The sequence below is a fragment of the Pygocentrus nattereri genome, chromosome 22, assembly GCF_015220715.1.
Source record: "Pygocentrus nattereri isolate fPygNat1 chromosome 22, fPygNat1.pri, whole genome shotgun sequence".
NCBI classification, from domain to species: Eukaryota; Metazoa; Chordata; class Actinopteri; order Characiformes; family Serrasalmidae; genus Pygocentrus; species Pygocentrus nattereri.
Genome location: NC_051232.1, coordinates 33,675,614 through 33,700,588, shown reverse-complemented (window position 1 = coordinate 33,700,588; position 24,975 = coordinate 33,675,614). Strand labels below are relative to the sequence as shown.

Below are 24,975 nucleotides of genomic sequence, written 5' to 3'. Positions count from 1 at the left end.
CCACAAGTGTATAAAGCCGAGCCCCTCGGCCTGCAGACTGCTTCTACAGACATTAGTGAAAGAATGGGTCGCTCTCAGGAGCTCAGTGAATTCCAGCGTGGTGCCGTGATCGGACGCCACCTGTGCAGCAAGTCCAGTCGTGAAATTTCCTCACTACTAAATATTCCACAGTCCACTGTCAGTGGGATTATAACAAAGTGGGAGCGATTGGGAACGACAGCAGCTCAGCCACGAAGTGGTCGGCCACGTAAAATGACAGAGCGGTCAGCGGATGCTGAGGGGCATAGTGCGCAGAGGTCACCGACTTTCTGCAGAGTCAATCACTACAGACCTCCAAACTTCATGTGGCCTTCAGATCAGCTCAAGAACAGCGTAGAGAGCTTCATGGAATGGGTTTCCATGGCCGAGCAGCTGCAGCCAAGCCTTACATCACCAAGCGCAATGCAAAGCGTGGAATGCAGTGGTGTAAAGCGCCGCCACTGGACTCTAGAGCAGTGGAGACGTGTTCTCTGGAGTGAGCAATCACGCTTCTCCGTCTGGAAATCTGATGGACGAGTCTGGGTTTGACGGTTGCCAGGAGACGGTACTTGTCTGGCTGCATTGTGCCGAGTGTAAAGTTTGGTGGAGGGGGGATCACGATGTGGGGGTGTTTTCAGGAGTTGGGCTCGGCCCCTTAGTTCCAGTGAAAGGAACTCTTAAAGCTTCAGCACCAAGAGATTTTGGACAATTTCACGCTCCCAACTTTGTGGGAACAGTTTGGGGACGGCCCCTTCCTGCTCCAACATGACTGCTCACCAGTGCACAAAGCAGGTCCATAAAGACGTGGATGAGCCAGTTTGGTGTGGAAGAACTTGACTGGCCTGCACAGAGTCCTGACCTCAACCCCACAGAACACCTTTGGGATGAATTAGAGTGGAGACTGTGAGCCAGGCCTTCTCGTCCAACATCAGTGTCTGACCTCACAAATGTGCTTCTGGAAGAACGGTCAAAAATTCCCATAAACACTCCTAACCCTTGTGGAAAGCCTTCCCAGAAGAGAATATATATATTATAAAACATTTTTATATATTTTTCCACACTTTATTGCTTTGTGGTTGTTTATTAAAAACAAAAAACCTTGCGAAAAATGTTCATGGTGAATTTTATTGACATAAAAATACAGTTATACACACTATTAACGAACAAGCATTGAATTAAAAGCAATGTTATACAGTCGCTGATCTTTGGCAGTGGCTGGAAATACAGTTATCATAACATTTTGTACTTCGGTGTCTGGCTAACGATTAAAAAGTGAAAAGAAAGTGAACAGGAGAACCCAATGAAGGGACTTGTTTTGAGATGAACCAGCCCAGCCCGTCTTATCTAACAGAGTCTGGTGACTTTATACCTTTATAACGGTGACACAACCCGTCCAGGGAGCTGTGATTCAGGTTTACGGTTTACACCTCTCAGATAACAGAAGCCTGCAAATGATTATATTATTATATGACCAGCGTTTGCTTATCCTCCTTTCACTGAGGTCTGTTTGACTTAGTAATCAAATATTTGCCACCCTTTAGTTTTAATAAAAAAAAGAATAAGGACACGATTGTCAAATCTTAATGTGTTAAATATTACAAATATAGGACAGTGAGTGTGAAGTTTGACTTAAATCTGCCTAAAACGATCTGTTTTAAGTATTACTCTGAGCCTTGCAACTAGTTTTATTCCCTCTTTTTCCACTTTTGTTTTACTAACCTTTGACTGCCTTTGTTTAGGACATGGTCATGTAAGCGGTGGTACAATAAAACTTGTACAGTAAAAGTGTGAGCCCTTGTGAAAGACTGACGTCCAAAAGTGCAAACATAAGTAAACATGCAAATATGGAAGATCCGCCGAATGTTTTCTCATCCCTTCGTCAAAAGTCTTCGCCGGAGATGACGACGCCATCCGCGAGCCGATTCTCCAGGATCATCATCTCATCGTCCTGAACAAAAGTGGACGCTTTTAACGGGTTGGCGGAAAACAGGCAAAGTGGTGCATTTTCCACTGTAGCCAGTCAGCCAAGCCAAAGGCTTGTCAATAGACACCGAAATCACAAACGCAGGCTGGAGTCCTAAACCACATTCACACGTCTGCTCAACCTTAATAAGACCTGGATGTGCTTTGGGGTGTTTGGGTGACTATTGACGTCTACTGTTTGGAACATTAGCCTCGTAGCTTTAACACTAAACTAAAGTAGCAAAATTTGCACACCAAACAGTTCTTGGCTGATCAACTACATTTCAGGTGAGTGGAACGTTGGGTAAACTAGATTTTTTGACAAAACATTTCTTTAATCTTGCCCTTTATTTAGTGTTACTATCCTTGATACTCTTGGGTCTATACAAGAGCACTGTTAAATACCAAAGTACCTATATACTTACTATTTAATTTGGTTAAGGCTTGGATCTACACCAAAAGTACCAAAGTATCAAAATGCATACTATTTAAGTTATGACTTGGGTCTATACTAAATTACCGTAAAGTACCAAAATACACAATATTTACTCTGGTTAAGACTTGAATCTACACCAAAGTACTGTAAAGTACCAAAGTACCAAAATACATACCATTTATGCTGGTTAAAACTTGGGTCTATACCAAAGCACCGTAAAGTACCAATGTACCAAAATACATACATTTATGCTGGTTAAGACTTGGGCCTATGCCAAAGTACTGTAAAGTACTAAAGTACCAAAATACCTACCAATTACTCAGGTTAAGACTTGGGTCTATACCAAAGTACTGTAAAGTACCAAAATACATACTATTTGTGCTGGTTAAGATTTGGGCCTACGCCAAAGTACTGTAAAGTACTAAAGTACCAAAATGCCTACCAATTACTCAGGTTAAGACTTGGGTCTATACCAAAGTACTGTAAAGTACCAAAGTACCAAAATACATCACATTTACCTGGTTTTGCAAATTTAATGAACAAGAATTACAGGGAGGTCACTCACCTCATCCTTTTCCTTGTAGTCCTTCTCGGAGCCTCTGTAGGCTAACACGTGGATGAGGGTGTAGACCCTGTTACAGAAGACAGAAGCGAGACTCAGCAAACATCTCCGTAAGAGAAGCTCACTAACCAGCATTCAAAACACATCTATGGCGTGGAGTTCTGCTGTACCTGTGGTAGAGCATGGCCAGGAACTGTATGATCAGAAGAATAGCAAATGACAGCAGGAACATTAAACTTAGCGGTTCCACCTTCAGCGGTTCATCAGACAAAGTGCCGTTGGGTAAATATTTAGGGATCTTGATGGTAATTAAGTCGCTGCCAATGGCCTCAAGGATAAAAGTGGCCACAACCCACAGGACGTTCACAATGAAGTACAGAAACACGGCCTGGAAGAGAAGCGTGGGTTCATGAAAGGTCCACCAGGAACCTACATATGTTAGATCTGGACTTGGGAAATGCTGTTTATTAGCTGTCTTACCTTGTTCCTCAGGGACTTCAGCTCCCTCTCCACTTCCTCCTTATGACCTTTTGGATCATTAATGGGCTCCAGGTAGCGCTCAATCAACTTTTTCCAGAAATCGTTCTCATCCTGGTTGAGTAGGATATTAATATTAAGTTAGCATATTTACACTACACTCTCAGAAATGAAGGTTCTGTTCAGGAACATTTTTCCTTCTTCAAGACACAAACAGTGTAGATGTTTCCTCAAAGGTTCTGCAGTGGTTTTAAGGTCTGATTGTGGAGCTTAAATCAGTTCCTCCAGGTGAAAAGTTGGTATTTGTTCCTTTTCATAACCGAATGTTTTAAAACAGAGCAGTAGAGTAAAAGCCTGGAGGCGAGGCGAGGCGGGGTGTGTGGAGTCCAGCTTAGAACAGATCATTTCAGTGGATTATGGTTCAGTGATGTTCCCTGACTGAAGGTACTGAGATGGAGCCTTGAGGGTTCCGCCCCAGTGACAGGAGGGGAACCGACCCAGAGACAATCTAGTACCTTTATTTCAGGCATTTTTAGCATTAGAAATTAATCTATGACCTATTTTGACGAATGATTGTGTCACTATTGTAACCTAATTTTTATCGCACATTTTGTTATGGCCAATTCCCAACACCCCACCCCCCAAGTAGGTTTCCATCTGTCACACTAAGCTTAGGTGAGCTTTTTCAAACTACGGCTAAAACAACATCGCTGGACAGGTCAGCGTTCTTGGAAGAGTGCGCTAACTGCCAATGTTCCCACCCAAAAAGAGCGAGGCTATTTAAGCTCACTTACATATGGCCGTGGCATCACCAATTCATTTTTTAAAGCTAGGGTAAAATATTTAAAATGTTTGTTGAATATTATATTAAACATCCTGCATTTGAATAATAATAATAAAAAAAACTATATAGAAATCTAATAAAACATGGCTTAACAATTGCTTATCATTATGCTCCCATGCTATTATTAAGTTTGTGGACACTCCTACGAAGTATTGTGTTCAGGTGTTTCAGCCACACCCACTGCTGGCAGGCGTATAAAATCAAGCACACAGCCTTGCAGTCTTGATAGAAAACATTGGGTCATAATGTAGAGCTCAGTAACTTGAAACCTGGCTCAGACAAAGGATGCCACCGTTCCCACAGGTCGGCTTGTGAAATTTGCCCTGCTAGAGCTGCCCTAGACAACTGTAAGTGCTAGCATTGAGAATTGGAAGCAAGAAGGAGCAACAAGAGCTCAGCTACGAGGTGGTAGACCACACAAATAGATTGCCGAGGACCATACTGCATAAAAATGGCCTATTTCTAGGTTGCATCACTCAGTGCAGAGCTCCAAACTGCCTCTCGATGCAACATCAGGACAAGAACTGTGCATCAGGAGCTTTTCAACAGCAGAGCCTATAACTTTGTGTGGAAGTCTTTTAAAATATGACTCAAGCTGCCGACTAACGACTGGCGATTTATTGAGAATTTTAGTCTGTGATTTTCCTTAATTGACTAATTTAGTTTAACTGAGCAATCACATTATACCATTACAGCAATGCTATCATTACCTCACTGAGTTTCTCAACCTGAGGGGCCACCAGGGTTCTCTCAATAGCTCGTTTGACCCTCGCCTCCAACCTCTTCTTACGGTTGGTCTTCAGGATCCGCCTGGCCGACTCGTTCAGGGCATCCTGCAGTTCCTCCAATTGGCTGTCAGAAAGGATGTCCTCTGGGCCCACCCTGTCCTTCAGCTCCTCGTTGACGGTGTCCGTCAGCATCTGCACCAGCTCCTCACACAGGTCCTCCTCGTTCTTGTTCCGGAGGGTGTACTTAATCTGCTCCTGGAGGTTCCTCTTCAGGTTTGCATACGTGAGCTTCTTCAGAAACTCATCTTTGACTGGCCGAACCCAGTCTGTCCAGGGAAATGAACAGCGAGAGTCAAACATGTGATGCTCTTGTAAAATAAAACTGTCTGATAAACTTATTCTGTTTAAAAATTAAATTAAAACTTATTCTGTTCCCTACCGGAAGAAAAACATTAGTTTTAATGTTTCCAATTTATTCCAATTTATCTTTGTGCAATCTAGCAAAGTGGGGACTATTGTTGGACTATTGTTGGGCTAAATTCTGAATCCTCTTCAGAAGGAAACACGGTCAATTTCCGTCCCAATAATACTAAAAAAAAAAACAACAAAAACTGAAACTAAATCAAAATTAAGCTAAAATGGAATTTTTAAAACTAAGTGGCACTACACTGAAATTGAAAACAGAACTTAAAAAAAGCAAAATAAAAAACACAAAATAATGAACAATTTTTAATCTTTACTCTTAAAACGGACGGTTCTTCAAGGGTTCCATGCAAAACCAGAAACACTCAAAGAGCCTACTGCATGATTAAGGGGTTCATGAAAGTGGTCTTCAGATCGATGAAGATGGTTCTATATAGCACCAAAAAAGGGTTCTTCTATTTTTACAATACCAGGCTTGTCACAGTAGACGAACCCTGGTGCTATACAGATACAGCACGTTCTCCATCAATCTGAAGAACCCTAAACATGCAATAGGTTCTTAAAGTGTGTAAGGTTTCATATAGAACCATTTTCTTTACTAAAGTGTGGAGCCCTGACCACAGCATGCTGTTAAATGGATATATTTGTTGGTGGTCTATTCTTGACCCAGCAGTGATGCTGCTTGACCTGTAAACATGTTCCAGACCAACACAGGCCAACATGTTATTTGGGTGGTGGATCATGCTCAGCAGTGCAGTAACACTGTGTCCACTCACTGTCCACTCTATTAGACACTCCTTGTCAGTCCACCTTGTAGATGTAAAGTCAGAGACGACAGCTCATCTGCTGCTACACAGTTTGTGTTGGTCATCCTCTAGTCCTTCATCAGTGGCCACAGGACGCTGCCCACAGGACGCTGCCCGCAGGACGCTGCCCACAGGACGCTGTTGGCTGGATATTTTTGGTTGGTGGACTATTCTCAGTCCAGTAGAGACAATGAAGTGTTTAAAAACTCCAGCAGCGCTGCTGTGACTGATCCACTCAGACCAGCACAACACACACTAACACACCACCACCACATCAGTGTTACTGCAGTGCTGAGAATGATCCACCACCCTAATAGTACCTGCTCTGTGAGGGTCCATGGGGGTCCTGACCACTGAAGAACAGGGTAACAGAGTATCAGAGAAACAGATGGACTACAGTCTGGAACTGTAGAACTACAGAGTGCAGCTATACGGTCAGTGGAGCTGATAAAGTGGACAATGACCGTAGAAACAAGGAGGCGGTCAGAGTGTTACGCCTGACCGGTGTAGGGTAGGAGTTTCTTGGAGTGTAGATACGATGTAGTTGTTTCTAATAGCCATATATTAATCTAATGTACCGATTTTAAGGCTTTGTTTGACTCACCACTCTCAGGGACAACCTCCTTTTCCTCCTCCTCCTGATTGTCATATGTGAAGTTGTCACTATCGCTGTCATCCTCGTCATCAATGATGTCTTTTCTCTCAATGCTGCTTTCACCCTCACTGAAACTAACAATCGTTGCATTCTGCCATTAATTGGGATTAATTGGAATTATATTAGCTTCAGATTAATTTCTGTGAATGTTTTTACCTTTTCTCAGAATATGAGTCCAGGTCTTTGTGTTTGGAGAGAGGGTTCTTGGTGTCGTCGGTATTCTTGGCTACATTTTTGTTATTTTCGACAGCGTGCTTGTTATTTTCAGAGCAGTTCTGACTCTCTTGCGTGGTCATCTCCTTCATCTCTGTCTGGGCAGCTGGAGCATTTGTACTGACCGCTTGCTGGATTTGCTGCAGCATTAAATTTTCCGTTTCTTGGGTGACCTGAATGCTCACGTCCCAGCAGCAGAGTTTGCAGTTTTGGTTGCACATAACTCCTCTGTGCTTCTTCTCCACTTTTTCCTTGTTGGACTCTCGAGTGCCCCAGGAGACGTTGTTCATGTTCACCAGGGAGTAGATGGTCAGAAGGAGGTAGCCGCTGGGAATGCAGATGAAGTACATGAGGCCGTAGATGATCAAGCCGCACTCCATGGGGTGCAGTAATGCTGTGATCAGGTACAGGACAGTCATGGAGATCAGGAATATCCCGGTAGGTGTGATGAATGTTTCTTCTTTTATCATGTCACCTGTGGACACAGTGAGAATGTTATAGGTATCGTCCAACATCTGTGCCATGTCAAACCACTGATTAGCATGGGCAACAATTTCTGTATGTCTTTGTGTAAGCAAAAACCCACTGATTCAAAACACACTAGCCCTGCTGTGGGCACTAAAACACCACTACACCAGGACAGATGGTGGATTTTCAACTTTACACTGGTAACAATCTGGATGATCCTTTCGTTTCGTCATGGGCTGGAGGTTAGGGAACCAGCCCTGTGACCAGAAGGTCACTTCCCTAGAGCCAACTGAGGTGCCGTTGAGCAAGACACCTAACCCCCAACTGCTCCCCGGGCACTGCAGATAGGGCTGTCCACCACTCTGGGCAAGTGTGCTCACTGCCCCCTAGTGTGTGTATATTCACAAGTTTGTATGTGGTGTTTCGCTGCACAGATGGGTTAAATGCGGATGTGAAATTTCCCCTTTGTGGGACTAATAAGGGTCACTTAGAATACAATATCCATTATTTATCAGACCACAACACATGTTTCCACTGTGCATCAGTCCATTTCAGATGAGCTCAATTTCAAAGATGTTGTTTTGACATACCTGGACATTGTTGACATTCAGCTTCCACAGTCTTAACTTAGCATTTGTGGAAACAGTGACAAACGGTCGCTTAATGACAACAGTTTGATAAAGTCCATGCAGTAACATTCATCACTGAAGCAAGCTGTTCTGTTTTTAACCAAACCCTCCAACAACACATCATCAATTCTCATGTTCTGCATGACGTTTCGTTGATTAGTCGTTATTGTGAGGGCGGAATCAGGACCAGGGAGTGACTGCGCTCTGCGACGCCTTCAATTTGCTGTGCTTTCTGAATGATTCACCTGCAAGAGGTGACAAACCTTGAATCCAGTGTTTTCACTCCAGGTTAGGAGCCACTGCACTGTATAGTTTAGTGTTTCTCTGCTGTTCACACCTCGTTCAGCTTCAGAAGGGATTAAGCAGCTAATAATATCAGGTATTTTAATCAGGGAACCACACGTATGCAGAGCAGGGGTTTCAGGACTGGAGCTGAACTCTGAACTAACTAACTGAACCAGCAAACTTACAGAATCATGTCTGTTGAAACAAGACGTCGTTTCCGTCCAACGACATTCAGTCTGATATTTAACATTTATGTTTCTCCATTCAAACGTCACTTAAATCAGAAACAGAGAGTAAAGCTATCCCGGGGGTCTGCAGCTCCGTTAGGGGGACAACTGTTTATCTCTCAACCTAGATTTTTCATTTATAAGTCTGAAGTAACTTACCAATAATGGCGAAGAAGGCCGCTGTCATCAGAAACGCATACAGGACACTCAATATGGACGCTATGGTGAGCTGGAAGTTGGTTTTTGTCAGGAAACAAATGAGCATATAAACGATGGGAGGTATGACAGCGATGATGATGGACAAAGTGCCTGAGATACCGAACACAAACTGGAAAGCCCCTAAAAACAGAAACAACAGGAACAAACCTTTTAGCAAGATTACAGAACAGTTTCTGAAGTCCAGCTGCTGCTGTAATGACTGTGAATGATTTAACGATGTGGGATTAGGCAGATAAAGACGGCGGAGTCCCTTAAAACCTCATCATAAAAAACGTGACAGTCAACAGAAATCTTCCTCACACTCATCACTTCATCCTTACACTCCACCAACATAAGGAACTAGCTGAAGTACGGAAACCATAAAATGCAGATGATGAATGGTGGAATGTGTTTATTACGTCTAGAACCCATCTGAGTCTTTTAGTTTCCTTGAATGACGTGCCATTGCCGGTGTGTCATCTGTTGCAGACGACTAAAGCCCAGTCCCATTTCTTCCCTCTACTACTCAGCCATCCGGGGGGGGGCAAGTGTTAGGGCCACACGACCCTCCTAACAGAGGTCTTTCAGAGGCAACAAGAGACCAAAGAAACCCACAAATGTGAGAATTTTCTCTGTTAAAAATTCAAGAACTATTGTCTTGTCTAAGTTTAATGTTGTTTCAGTGTATTTTGGTCATTTTTTATTCATAACAAGCATAAAAAATTACTAATAGCATGCTGATGTCTCAGTAGCTAGCTGGCTAAATTTCCTGTTCCACCTGTTCTCTGATGCCTGAAGCGCCGGAATGTAACTGCTGCTCCGTTTAAGGTGGAACAGGAAAATTCCATGGAGAATCTCCGACTTCAGCTTCATATCACTGAAGAATTAGGGGGGGGTGATGATAAATAACTGCCCCCCTCTTTGAAGGCGTATGATCCCTAAATGTAACTAAAGCCCAGCAGTGAGGAGCTGAACTTTCCCCTCCTCTGCTGTCCCTGCAGACGGGCAGGGTCGCCTACAGAGCGGAGCTAGTAGCCGTTAATGAAGTGATGCTCTTTTATTAGAGGGTCTCATTTCAGAGGGAAGGTCTCAACCACTGCCCTGTAGCTCAGTTCCAAAGGGCAAGGAGACACGAACAGGGGGTAGGGGTAAAAATGAGAAATGGGACTGGGCTGCAATCTTAGAAAAACTACACATTGTGATACTGTGTATTGCGTAAATGTATTCTGAGGTGACAAAATTGGTTCCTTAGAGGGATGCAGCAGTAAAAAAAGCATATTTGGGTTCCTAAAAACCTTTCAGTAAGTGAAGTATTGTATAAATGAGAGGTTTGAGTGTTTAACATGTAAAGAGCATCTACACAGTGAATGTAAATGACTTAACAGTGTGGGATTAGGCAGATAAAGACAACCGAGTCTCTTAAACCTCATGGCAAGAAACGTGACTTGTCCACAGAAACCTTTCACCCTCATACTTCGACAACATAAGGAACTATCTGTAAGTAAAGAAGCCATAAAACGTATATAACGAATGGCGAAACGTGTGTGTTGCTTTAGCTTGGAGCCCAGCTAAATTATAACCACTGAATCGATATCCACAGCATCTCAGCTCAAGCCCTTTATTTGCCAATGTATTGGAAATAAACCCTGCAGGAAAGGATCTCCTGAAGGAGGGTTGGTGACCACCGTCATTTGGTAGATCTCAACACCCCGGCGATTGTGTCCCTCCCTCCCTCTCTGTCTCTCTGAAGGTGGAGTAACTCGGAAGGATTTGGCAAAATGATATTCAATCGAGACACAACTACAGAGCACCAGGTTCATATCCCGGACGAGCCCCCCAAACCCTAGACCAGGCCGTAAGAGAACATGTTCAGGGCTCTCTTCCCTTTGTCATGACCTGGATGAGCACCTGTCCAGACCAGCCTGCACTCCTCGCTTCACCTTGCTTGTAAATTTCGTGAAAGCTTTGTCAGATTCTCTGGAACTCTCTGTGAATGTTTGGGAAGTAGAAGACGAGTGGCATTTGTTTTTTTTTTTTCCATCGTTTTAAAACAAGGAGACTGGTCAGCTTTTGGTATTTTTTTGTTTTGTTTTGCTTTCAGGTTTCGTTTTTTTTTTTATTCTGGCATATGCTCGTCCCCGAGGCCATCACTCCAGCTTGTGTCTGAACTACTGAAGAAAACAAACCTGCCGTTTTCTGGTTTCAGTGGCGTTTGTGCTTGGCCTGGCAGCCAGGCCAGTTTGGGGAGAGAGCCCACCCTCATTTCCTGTTATGGCCCGACCCCAGAGCGGGTCGTAACAAACCGAAGAACAACCTTCGGTTTCCGAAAGTATGGATGGGTTTAAATGGATGGTTCTTTTCAGAATCAAATTTGTATGAAGATGTATGCTTCTTAAGCTGAAAGAACCTCAGCATAAAGTCGCTTCTAAAACTGTACATCCAAGCCAAGAGCCATTTAGGACATTTATTTTTCTTTGCCCCCTTCTTGCATTATGTGGTTTAAAGCCTTTTGAAGGCCAACAGCTGACAGAGAACGTTACTGCAGCGATGTTACTGCTTATTTGAGTCCTCCACACTCGTTCTGTTTAAGCTTGTGGTTCCTTTAACCACTGAAGACCACCTAATTCCCATCAAAGCCTTTCAAGGTTCAAGGTTTACTATCACTTTTACCTGCGACCATCAGGGTGACTGAGGCGGGTCCGAGAATAGAGGAAGCCACGGTGAAGATCTGGTAGAAGATGTAGAGCATAGATATGGAGGTGTTCCTCTTCACAGTCTCTCCTCCACTGTGTAGGAGGTCTAGAGTGTTGGCGAGGGTGGACGGACCCCAACGGCGTCTTTGGTTGTAGAACTCTTTAAACTCCTGAGGGGCGTTGGTGAAGGCATCTGAGGCAGCGTTGTACTCTACTCTCCAGCCCTGCTGGAGGAGCAGCGTGCAAAGCCAACGGTCCTCACCTGAAAACGCAATGTAAACAGGGTGACCATCTTGTCCATGGGTCAGTGTGGATGACGGGGCTCATACAAATGTAACTACACTTATTAGACATCGTCTTGGCCTCGTTTGCCCACCCGTTCGTTTTGAACCTGGTCACGTTCGTTTCTTCCTTCACTGCTTTCAGTGTCATCTATACTGCTCTAGCTTTCATTTCGTTTGCACGATGTTGCCTCAAGGCAACAAACTAATTTTCCTCACTTTGCAATAACATCATACATGTTTAAGACAATGATAGGGTTAACAATAAAGGGAACAGTTTGAGAGTCAATACAAAACATGAGCTTGGTCAAGTTCTCTCTTAATGGGCACTTCGAAACCATTTATTTATTTATTTATTTATTTTTAACTTTCAGGGTCAATTATTTTTGTTATGAGAATTGGCCAAAAATATGTTTGCTGCCCAGAACACAGTGGAATGGATTTAGCCAGTCATAAGCCAGATCTCACCACTTCAGGGATCACAGCTCTGTATTGTTGCATAATGTTGCCTCAAGGCAACACACCGCAAAAGGACCCCTGCACAGCATTTATTGTTTCTGAATGTAATAATCAGGTTTATTTTATGCAAGAAAAGAAAAAAATACTCTTATAATGCAGTAGAGGGTTCATTTAAGAGTTGATGTGATTGGGGAATACACATATACTGCATGCCATGTGCACATGCACTGTGTGCACCACTGGGCACCATGCTTATTCCGTGCAACGTTCCAGCGATGAAAAAAGCCTTCTCATCCGAGTTTTTGAAATACTGGTCTGTCCCGGAAAGTACAGGGCAACAGGTCACCCTAATTGTATTAAGTAGGGGTGGACAGTGTATTGATGGCCACTCTTATTGGTTTGTTAAGTTTCGGATGGAAACAACGGGGTTAAGACCTTGAAATGGTGAACGGAAAATTGTCCAGTCAGGATTTTTTGGGTTTAGCCAAGCAAGCTCTCCCACTGATCTTAACAGGAAGAGTCGCCATGAGTCTATAAGATAAAACGTTTTGCTGTAAGCTTTAAATATAAACACATGAAATGTGTTTTACGAGCTTCAGATGTTTCAGTTTTATCTAAAACTGCCAAAAAGTGTGAAAACTTCGTAGGCGGGCTTTTGAGTTTTGACATTTATGGCCCAAACCGAAGGCCTAGCTCTAACGGTCACCGTGAATGGGTCACCGCTTTATTTTTTTGGGTGGATCTTTAGATTTCTAACCGATATTCTTCTAACTTCACTTCATATATGGTTTTCAGGATTTGATGTTATGCTAATTTGTTCATGACACATCCTGGTTAGACAGTAAGGAGGGCAGATTACCTTGATCGTACTGGACGTACTCTGAAGCTCTGGTGGACTTGGTGGTATATCGCTTCAGGACATTGTCGTCCATCAGAGCAGATCCTCTGAACAGGCTGAAGCATCCGGGGCTGCAAAGCACGCAGCCAAAGACGTGCTCGGCCGTCTTCTGGAGCCAGTGACCCACAGCGTACTCAAACTTCTGATACCACACCATCGGCCCTGCAGTCACACGTAAACTGGCTAGCTTAGTATCTCTGTATCTGATGGGAGTGTCTGCCTACCTGGGTGGAATTAGTCGCATATCGCTGTTGAACAAAACCTCATCTCCATCTTTTGACCTCATGTGAAAGTGCCTGTGGTCCTTTGCATCGTGTGCAAATTCCACGATGAATGAACCAAAAGAAACGGCCCAATAATACCTGCTTCCATTGACTTCCATTAAAGGTAAAGTGTGTTTTTTGCTTATCCTGTAAAGTTACCAATTTGGAGATGCACAATGAGTCGACATGATGTCTGCGTATGGAAATAAAGAACTGAGAGTGCTGCATTACAGCGCTGGGAAAAAAGCACTAAACCTTCAGCACATTGCGCAAAACTCATTCTTACCCATTCCAGTTGGATGAATCCTTCCACAAGCAGCGCCCACATTGGCATACATTCGAAGTCGGTCAACCAGCAAGATCACAGCGGAGGGGTGGAAGTCTGTGTCTCCATCCAAAGCCAAGATGTAGGTGTTCTCATCTGATATGTATTTTCTTTTACTGTCATTGTCATAGTTGGGCAGGAGGAACGCCTGACCGTCCAGCGATACGAGACTAGCCCGGCATGGGTTGTTCTGCCTCTGTCCGTGACATAATGGAGAAGAATCACCATGAAAAATGATGTTTTTTTTCTTATTGTGTAATTAATGCGTAAGTATTGAAGCGTGGTGCCAGTGGAGGACACCAGTAGAAGCAACTTACAGTTATTTTTTGGGGATTTTTGACGATGTATCCTTTCCAGCCCAGCAGATAGTACATGTACATTATCTGCAAAGAAAATAGCTTTTAAACACAAATGACACAATGAAGTAAAAGTTACTGACTTGCATTATACACTCACTGGCCACTTTATTAGGTACCCCTTGCTAGTAAAAGGCTGGACCCCCTTTTTCCTTCAGAACTGCTTTAACTCTTCTTGTCAGACTTTCAACAAGGTGTTGGAAACGTTCCTCAGAGATTCTGGTTGGTTATTTGAGTTCCTGCTGCCTTTCTATCATCTGGAACCAGTCTGCCCATTCTCCTCTGACCTCTCACATCAACAAGGCGTTTTCGTCCACACAACTGACCGCTCACTGGATATTTCCTCTTTTTCTGACCGTTCTCTGTAAACCCTAGAGATGGTTGTGCGTGAAAATCCCAGCAGATCAGCAGTTTCTGAAATACTCAGACCAGCCCGTCTGGCACCAACAACCACGCCACGTTCAAAGCCCCTTAAATCCCCTTTCTTCCCCGTTCTGATGCTCGGTCTGCACTTCAGCAAGTCGTCTTGACCACCTCTACAGGCCTAAATGCAGTGAGCTGTGGCCGCGTGATTGGCTGATTAGCTATTTGTGTTAACAAGCAACTGAACCTAATAAAGTGGCCGGTGAGTGTTTATACAAGTCATTTCTCTGAAAGTAGAACTCACTGATTACATTAATAACACAAGTAATAGAGGTAGCCGATTTGCATTATTAATATAATATTAAGTAGTAACTCCTAATACATGTGGAAGCAACATGCCATTCACTTTTGTTTGCAAAATCACGCTGTACTTTGTGTTCACTTAAATTTATTAGTCTTCTATAAAAAGTTCTTATCTATGTTTGGCAATTGGTTTTCATGCAAATCAATCACCCAAAGATATGCTCAAAGCTGACGAAGCAGAGACAGAGCAATACCGAACAAAATAAAGAAAACAAAGCAGAAAAAAACAGACAGACGTAAAGAAACTGGAAAACAAACGAGAGAACAAAACACCAAGCGAACAAAAAGCACACAAAGGGGGATATAAAGGCACATGGAACAGACCAGGAACACCTGGGAGGGCAGGGCTACAGACAAGAGACAGGTGAGACAGACGACAGGAAGGCAGGACCAGGGAGGAGACATGTGAAATCGGTGTACTGCTTCAGGCCTATTACTTCACCTGGGACCATCTCTTCTTGTTTCGGATCAGCTTCTTGTCCTTGAGATGGATGTACAACATATTTCCCTCCGGCAGGACGAACACCAGCCGGCCGCCGTACGGAGTTTCGATGATGGAGACCTCGTCCGGCTCTTTGTTGGTGAACACTCTAAAGGAGTGAGGCGGCAGTGATAGCTCACATTAAAAGAGCAGCAATTACAGCTCCGAACGTCCGTTTTCACGCACATCAAGGTAAAGAAGTGATCAATGTTTATGTGACGCAAACATGAAGGCAGGATTTTATCACCTGTACACTTCCGTGACCACGTGTATCAGATCATTCACGTATGGATTCACGAACTTCTTTTCGGATTCGCCATCTGGCTGGAAGGCGTCATCGACGTAAATATGGCACTCGAAGTCAAAAGCATTCTGGTGCTCGTGCTTCGGATCACCTCGGTACCTGTCCAGCCTGGAAACAAAGCAGCAAGTGATTGGGATATGCAGTCATAGGCAAAAGCTTGGGCGGCCTTGAAGAAGATAAGATAAGCGGGGAAATTCACAGTATTACAGCAGCAGCAGAGTAACAGGAGTAAGACACTCAGTAATAGAAACGGGAAACAGTGTAAACATGATCAACATTATAAATAATAAAAATTAAAGCTAAATCTCGACTATTTACAGGAAAATAAGGATAATAATCAATCAAATAAAGAAGGAGAAACTACGTTTTTCTTGATTTTCTACGTGGAAATAAGCATCACATCCTCTGCAGAGACACTTCTGCATGTTTTGATGTACAATTACTGTTTACTGGCTGAGTTTAACACATGGGGGGAGCTGGAGCATAAATTCAGATGCGGAACAGTTTTACACGAATAAATATATATATATAAAATCAGCAAAATATTTCATCAAACTTTTGCATACGACACACAAAAACATTCTTCTTATACAGTAGTGTTACATTATATACTTTACTATATATTTGCTTTAATGCAAAAAACAGACGGCACAAACAACATAAACAGTAGCGATAAGCAAATGGAGACACAAATACCTGAACATCGAGGTGAGGATCTTCAGCATCTCATCGTAGGTTTCGTGCCACATTGTCGCGCACAGATAAATCACACAGCTCTCAGCTTCGTCGATGCTGAAATCACAGAAAGGAAACACATAGATTTCACCAAAAACATCGTTCAGCTCGGGTGAGTTTTACTGGAAGAGGTAATGGGTGTAATCCCCCCAAATTCCCCCAATGTGCCTTTGAAAGTAAAGGGGGCAGTGGGCAACATTTCAGAAAGGCTGAGAGAGCCGTGTGTCTGTCAGCGCCGGTATGGTCAGTAGTGTTAAAACGGTCAGTTCTGCAGTCATGATCAGGTTTGTAAACACTCGGGACGCTCTGATCATGAACTTCCCATTTCTATACAGTTAAATTGGCCAGTGGACGATTTTTTGGCTGATTTTTTTTGGTCGCTTTTTAACTCGAAACATACACTATGTGGGTTAAACGAATCACAGGTGTTCAATACAAGCTATTAGCCAAAATGACAATAATAAATACATCATAATATTTGGTTTTTAATGGGCCAAGCTGAAGCTTTAAGTTTGCAAATGGAAAATGTGTCACCTATTTCAAGAAAATGTTGAAATAATGTAATTAAAGAAGGCAGTTGGCTACTTTGGTGTAGGTACAGCAGCAGTATAGCGCTACAGTGCTCAGCCCACATTATTAAACCTGCTGTGATGGAGTAAAATCTGGTCTGTGCTCTGAGTAAAATCTGGTCTGTGCTCTGAGTAAAATCTGGTCTGTGCTCTGAGTAAAATCTGGTCTGTGCTCTGAGTAAAATCTGGTCTGTGCTCTGAGTAAGATCTGGTCTGTGCTCTGAGTAAGATCTGGTCTGTGCTCTGAGTAAGATCTGGTCTGTGCTCTGAGTAAGATCTGGTCTGTGCTCTGAGTAAGATCTGGTCTGTGCTCTGAGTAAGATCTGGTCTGTGCTTGGTTCTTCACCCAGTTTGAAAAGGGCTACTTTCTAGCAGAATAAGACCAAAGCGCTGTTGAAGTGAAGTAGAATCAGACGAGTTACCTGTCTGGATACTTCACTTTCATCTTAATGTTCAGCAGCAGAGACTGGTTAATGAAGGCCGACTCGTAGAGGCGGCGCACGAAGAGCTGAGAGGTCCGCTCGATCCGTGGCACCTTCATGCTCCAGACGTAGTAAGTGCACGCAATGAGCCCGAGCCACATGCAGAATCCCTCCAGCACGAGCATGGAGAAAGGCCAGAGGGCGTAGTGGCTGTTCAGCGACGTCCTGCAGATGCTGTTGGAGAGCTCCAGGAGGACCACCGACGTGGTGTTGCTGCCCTGCAGCTTCTTCAGACCAGCGCAGAAGTCCAAGAAGGGGTTGTAGATGGGCGTGTAGTTGACGTAGACGATATGGGTGCCCACATCTAAGTTGCCTGCTTTGGTCAAGAACAGCGCGAGGCCTACGAGCAGAGTGGCGGGGCCCGTCAGGGAGACGGGAAAGGCGAAGCTCATCCTGACCGCGTGGATCTTGCAGGCCACCACTCCGAACCAGTGGCAGGCGGCTGAGCAGAAGGCTTGCAGGAAAAACAGGCCGAGGCCCACCTGAAGGGCATCGGCTTTTATGTGTGAGAACTCCCCAAAGTTGATGCGGGGATTAGCGATCAGGCCGTAGTGGAGGAAATAAATGCCGATGGTGACGGCGATCCTCAGCAGGCTGGTAAACAAATACATGTAGTCTCTGGAGCCGTCTAGCTTGCTCAGGATTTCCTGAATGTTGTTGCTGGCCTGCAGAGAGTTCTCCCACCAGTTTAGAGAGATGAGCAGAGAGGTGAAGATGGCGATGCCCACGTACATGTAACAATTTTCGTCTTGTTCCAAGATGTGAGACGACAGCCGCACATAGTAGTCGACGGCCAGCAGGGCGTAGCCCATGAGCACCAGAATCAGGGAGCAAACGGGAAAGATGGTCATCCAGGGCTGATGGGGGAGTCGGAAGACTATCTGCAGGATGGAGGTGAGAATGCAGACGCCTCCACATATGAAGAGGTTGGTGAGCACATCGAACTGAGGCATCACGATGAGAACCAGGACCGCCGTCCCCACGGCAACCAGGACCTCGATCACCGCCATCTTAATAGCAAATGATTAACATACAGTGGTCAGTCACGACGTCAACATTAAAACCATGTCATTGTCCATTTTATCGGCTCCACTGACCACATAGTTTCAGTTACAGACTGTAGTCCATCTGTTTCTCTTACCCTGTTACCCTGTTCTTCAGTGGTCAGGACCCCCATTGACCCTCACAGAGCAGGTACTATTTGGGTGGTGGGTCATTCTCAGCACTGCAGTAACACTGACGTGGTGTGGTGTGATAGTGTGTGTTGTGCTGGTCTGAGTGGATCAGACACAGCAGTGCTGCTGGAGTGTTTAAACACCTCAGTGTCGTTGCTGGACTGAGAATAGTCCACCAACCAAAAATATCCAGCCAACAGTGTCCTGTGGGCAGCGTCCTGTGACCACTGATGAAGGTCTAGATGATGACCAACACAAACTGTGCAGCAGCAGATGAGCTGTCGTCTCTGACTTTACATCTACAAGGTGGACAAGGTAGGAGTGTCTAACAGAGTGGACAGTGAGTGGACACAGTGTTTAAAAACTCCAGCAGCACTGCTGTGTCTGATCCACTCAGACCAGCATAACACACACTAACACACCACCACCACGTCAGTGTTACTGCAGTGCTGAGAATGATCCACCACCCAAATAGTACCTGCTCTGTGAGGGTCCATGGGGGTCCTGACCACTGAAGAACAGGGTAACAGAGTATCAGAGAAACAGATGGACTACAGTCTGTAACTGTAGAACTACAGAGTGCAGCTATACGGTCAGTGGAGCTGATAAAGTGGACAGTGAGTGTAGAAACGAGGAGGTGGTCAGAACGTTACTCCTGATTGGTGTAGGGTAGTTATGGTTGCATATGTTGAATCTATTTGTGTTTGACTCACAATCGCCATGGTCTTCATGTTGGGTGCGACATAACTTTTGAAGGTGCACTTCCACAGACACTTGAGGAACACCAGCAGGTTGGGGGTCACCACGATACACATCAGCAGAAGCATGTAGAACTGTCTATCTGTAGGGCTCCTCAGTGAATATGGGCTGGACAGCGTGACGAGGGTCAGCAACGAACCCTGGAACATGATCAGGTGAGTTAGGTTGTTTTAAACTGCAAAACAATCATTGCCAACGATTAAATAAGAATTCCACCAATTCTCTCTGAATTTCTCCCTAATAAAAGCAGCTTAAAACGCAGAGTCGTTCAGAGTGGTTTGGCGTGAAGCGCCTCTCTAGAGAAGCTTACAGAGTCAGAAATGTTCACAGTGGTGGTGATAGGAACCAGACGTCTGAAGAGTTTAATGCCTTTTTCGTGGTTGTTCTAATAAAAGTACATGGAGGGTGATGGAAGGCAAAATAAGACCCAGAGAAAATGCATTATTTTCAGGTTTAGCACTATTTTACCATCATCAACATTACATATAAACACTCAGTAGGCACATGTAGGTTCCCTTTGAGGTTTCAGGTAGTATATATAATGGATCGTATACATTGCGAGCCCTGGTTCCCATCACCACCACTGTAAAGATCAGCGATTTAAACTGCACAGACATTTTCTTCCCCTTTAAGGTGAAACGTACTCAACAGAATGTGTGTTTAAATGATGTTTTACCAAGAACTTAAAAAAATAATGTAATTAAATATTATAAATAATATAATTAGTATAAATAAATAATATAATTTTCATTGTGAGGTCGTATTTTATTAACTAGTAACCCCTAGCAATTCTTTTATACCCTCTTAAATATATAGGTCCCAGAATGGGTTCTTTGGAGGAATGCAATAGATAGAACACTGACAGTCCCCTGAAGAACCTATCAGCTCAAAGGGCAACAAAGAACCCTGATGGGAAGCAGTAGTTTTCATTTATAAATCTTGACAATATGTAACTGTATATTTATTAGTTGCAGAAATGAGAGGGGTGTACTCACTCTTGTGAGATATATGTGTGTACATATTCTTGGGACTCCACTGCCGTCATATCTCAGACCGCGAGAGATAAAACGACGCATCACTTTTCATTTTCCATCATTAATGCTGCATACCATCTTTAATCAAAGTTATTAAGTGACCACTTTAGCCTTATCTCCACCACGTCACGTGTTATGGGCTCTGAATGGAGCTCTCCTTCAGTCTATCATAGACCTTTGGGTTTTATGCTTGAGAACTTCCAGGTAGAAACCGAAGATAACAGAGGACAAAGTACCCACAGCTCAGTCCCCTCATAAATTCCTCCCTTAAACCTTGTACGTTGCTGTGGAGAAAAACATCTCCATATCAGGGCTTGGATGACTTGATTTGAATAAACAGAACCAGGCTGTTGTAAAGAAGAGATTCTGCTCTACTCAGTAAACAGTAAAAGACCTATGAATTACATAACATGAGAGAAAGACGACAGGAGTTTATGTTATAAAAGGGATATAGATCAACCCCTTAGCAACGGCCAACCACACATTAGCAACCACCTGGGATATCACAGTCATTTCTTAGCAACACCTTAGCAACCATCAGGGATACCAAACTAACGTCCTAGCAACACCTTCGCAATCACCAGGGATATCCCACAGCAACTGTCTAGCAACCCCTTGGCAACCACCTGGGACATCCCACAGCAATGGCCTAGCAAGCGCCTGGAATGCCACACTAACAGCCTACCAACCACCTGAGATATCACAATAATGACCTAGCAATTACTTGGGACACCACACTAATGGCCTAGCAACCACCTGGGACACCACTCTGATCCAGAGCAACTTACAAGAAGAGCTTCGTCTGTCTAGAGAAAGTATCTCTGCTAGTTACCAGTAGGTTAGAGAGAAAGACGGTCCTGAGCTCAGATACTGATAGAAACACAGTCACTGATACAGAGAGAAAAGGAGCAGAGCTGAACTCAGAACTCTGAGCCATTCAATGCAATAAAATACAATAAACTACAAAACAATAAACTACAATACAATAAACTACAATACAAAAAACTACAATACAATAAACTACAATACAAAAAACTACAATACAATAAACTACAATACAATAAACTACAATACACAGTGCAGTACAATAAAATACATATAAGTGCAGCTTATAATTCAGTGCTGATTTAAATGCTGTGTAAAGAGACGTGCTGTGAAGAGAGTCTTCAGTCTGCGTTTGAAGACCGTGAGAGACTCTGCTGTACAGACAACCAGTGGGAGTTCATTCCCCCACCTGGGTCCCAGTACAGAGAACAGTCTCAACGCTGGTCTTCCACGCACCTTGAAGGATGGCGGGTCAAGCCGAGCTGTACTCGAAGCTCGAAGGGCTCGTGGTCCAGTTTCAGATTTCACCATTTTCCGTCAAGTCGGTAGAGGCTGGTCCATTTCTGGCTTTGTAGGCCACATTAGGGTTTTAATCTGATGCAGCTACAGGAAGCCAGTGAAGGGAGCGCAGCAGTGGGGTGACGTGGCTGAACTTGGGCAGATTGAAGACGAGCCGAGCTGCTGCATTCTGGATGAGCTACAGAGGCTTGATGGTCTGCATGGGAAGACCAGCCAAGTGTGAGTTGCAGTAGTCAAGCCTTGAGATGACCAGAGACTGCACGAGCACCTGGGTGACCTCTTGGGTGAGGAAGCGTCGGATCCTTCGGATGTTGTACAGGAGAAACCTGCATGACCGAGTCAGGTTGGCCATGTGAGTCGAGAACGATAACTGGCCATCCAGACTCACAGCAGGACTTGTCCTCTACAAGTCCTCTACAGAGGGAACAATCAGGGAGTTCTCGAATGAGATGGCAAGATCATGATGAGGACCTGTAGTTGCAGGGATGAATCTCAGCTCAGTCTTGCTGGGATTGAGCTTCAGGTGGTGAGCTGTGAGACACCACACTAATGGCCTAGCAACCACCTGGGACAGCACAGCGCCGGCTTTGTCGAGCCATATGAAAGTCTGTTCGGAAACTTCTAGTTATTGAAATCACTCACCTTGCTGACGACGGCGCTGGTCAAGACCAGCAGGCCCACCAGCACGGCCATGAAGGACTGCATTATCCGAAAACATGTTCTCTTTTTCTCTTTCTCCGCTCCGACGGGATTCAGCTGAAAGGGATCCCATGTGTCCCTGTTAAAAACAACAATGGTTAGATACTGAGGGCTGATCAGGCCCGTCACGATGTGTCACGATGACCCGATTGAAAAAACATTCAATTCAGATGAACCTCCCAGACGAATCGTCAGTTTGAACAAATAAAACGTTTTACATTCTTATACTGGCCCGTCTCACAGTGAGGAGTCTGACAGACACACCCCCTTATATTCATTTCCACTGCAAAGTGGTCTAATCACACATTTGCTTGATTTTTAAAGTGAAAATAAGTGTTTATTTACTGAAAAAAATAAGTTGTTTTTTAACTTTATTTCTTTCCATTACACTAAACGTTGTTTCCTGTTGAGGAAGTGCTTATTTTTAATCAACAAAGCATAATTTCACCATATATATATTATACTCCTCTAATACATATTAATGATATAACATATCTAACTGTGAGTCCTGCCAACTTTAAAAGACTTATAAAGTTTTATGTCTTAATTGGGACTCAATTAATAGTGTTTAATCAGCGAAACCTCAGCTCATTAAAATCCATTGGAGTTGTTGCGATGACAAGTAAAACATTCTTTGGTCAATCTAACCAACTTCACTGCAGTATCAGCAGAATATATGGGCCTTTATCAGCCCTACTGACCCACTCGATTCAGACCCAATAAGTACCACCACAAAATACCCTCCAATTTACAGACCCGTGTTAAGGTTAAAGGAATAATTCAGTGTTTTTCACGCTACATCTGTAATACACACTCAGCTACCACTTACAGTAATGTGAGCGGACCTAAAAACAACAGTGGGAGCTGAAGGGCAGGTGAGGACGCGTCGGGCCGCTGGCTTCTCTTATAACGGCGTTTAGAGTCAACAGGTCTTCTGCGTACAGGAGACTTCTATGTACACTACTTACACGGCAGATAGAGACGGGGACGAGAAACGCTGGACGCTTTCGTTCATTGACTTTACAGGACAGACATTACGAGTCTAAGACTAGGATCGGTCTAAACCTGAACCTATACAGAAAGGAAGTCCTTACAAATTCACCAATGTTAAGACATGTGATGCGATATTCCATCCAGAACTGTACCTGTGCCTGTTTTCTCTCTTCTGACCTCTGTTCCTCAGCTCCTCCATGACGTCCAGCTATTCCATTAACATTCGCGTATGAAGTAACGTTCGGAGATGAGTTCCCATAAGTCTGTCGCCTGGAGTTATCACTGGACACTTAGTCCTGTCCCATTTACAGTACATAAGGCCATAAACGGGTACAAAGATCACCTGAGGGTACTGTCCTGCCGAGGCTTCACCAGGAAACTCATATCTCATGATGTTACCAATGAAATGGCAAAACAGGCGACTTTGAGAGCTTTAGTGCACGACGAGTATGCAGTTTTATGGGGAGCAGTGAAAACACGGGCGTGAGTCAAAGACGTGAAGGCCAGCTGAAACGTACATGCTGAAGTCATGAGAACTGATATTAGGACTCTCACCAGAAGAATTCTCCAAAACAAAGAAAAACTATTCTCTTCTTCTCACGTTTAAAGCAATGCTTTGGCCACAGATCTCACAAGATTACACAACCTGACAGCTGCACGTCCTTTCAGACCCACAGCGCCGAGTTGTCTTCTCACAGCAGAAGAAACACCTGTGGATTTTTTCAGATCTGAAGCAGCTTGACTTAATCTTAATTTGAACTCCTGTTTTGTTTTCCTGTATCCCGTTGGCTTCCTCCTTCCTCGTCCAAGTAGATTATCTGACATCTTTTCTCAGAAATACCTCCTTTAGCCATTTTAGACGCTCTTGATAAAGACACTTGAGTCGGCGCATAATTAAACCTGTATATCGTTTCCGCATGAATAGTAAATCAGTACATTTGATGTGAAATTACCTTTTCCATATAAGCCGAGTCTAAAGGTCAGGATGAGCGACTCAGTTCACTTCACCTGTGATACGGCAATGTGCAGGATGAGCCGTAAGAGTCTTCTTCCTCTTTACCAGCTGAGGTTCGTTACAAAATACGCAGTAATCATCTACACAGTCAGTCTAGGCCGTGTATAATATGACAATATCATGTGGATTATGTCTCGACGCTGGTCAAATACAAAACATAAATAACTGCCCACTGGGAGGAATCATTTCAGCCCTATGAGTCCCTTCAGGCCTCAGCTGGTCAGTTACACTCAATTCCACTTCTTACCCCTTGCCCCTTGTTACTGAGCTACAGGGCAGTGGTTGAGATCTTCCCTCTGAAATGAGACCCTCTAATAAAAAGAGCATCACTTCATTAACAGCTACCAGCTCTGTGTGTTAGCGAGGTCGGGGGCAACCTGTCACTTTAAGACGGCCGACAGCTATGCACAAGGTCCAGCATCAGTCCAGGATCTTCCTGGATAGTCTTGGATT

The 24,975-nt window shown here is 44.0% G+C and overlaps 1 protein-coding gene across 1 annotated transcript; it reads right to left on the bottom strand.

Moving 5' to 3' along the window:
• Positions 1-1,125: 1,125 nt before the first annotated feature.
• chs1 (chitin synthase 1) lies at positions 1,126-24,190 on the bottom strand. Its single transcript, XM_017724696.2, has 19 exons — positions 23,660-24,190; positions 22,458-22,593; positions 19,392-19,577; positions 17,444-18,513; positions 16,414-16,509; positions 15,661-15,825; positions 15,375-15,522; positions 14,168-14,233; positions 13,812-14,046; positions 13,224-13,424; positions 11,602-11,886; positions 8,893-9,072; positions 7,068-7,599; positions 6,861-6,985; positions 5,010-5,353; positions 3,459-3,569; positions 3,149-3,366; positions 2,982-3,048; positions 1,126-1,966 (listed from the first exon to the last, which is right to left on the bottom strand). The coding sequence occupies exons 1-19, from the start codon at positions 23,704-23,706 to the stop codon at positions 1,898-1,900; spliced, it is 4,281 nt and encodes a 1,426-aa protein (XP_017580185.1). The 5' UTR covers positions 23,707-24,190; the 3' UTR covers positions 1,126-1,897.
• Positions 24,191-24,975: the final 785 nt, after the last annotated feature.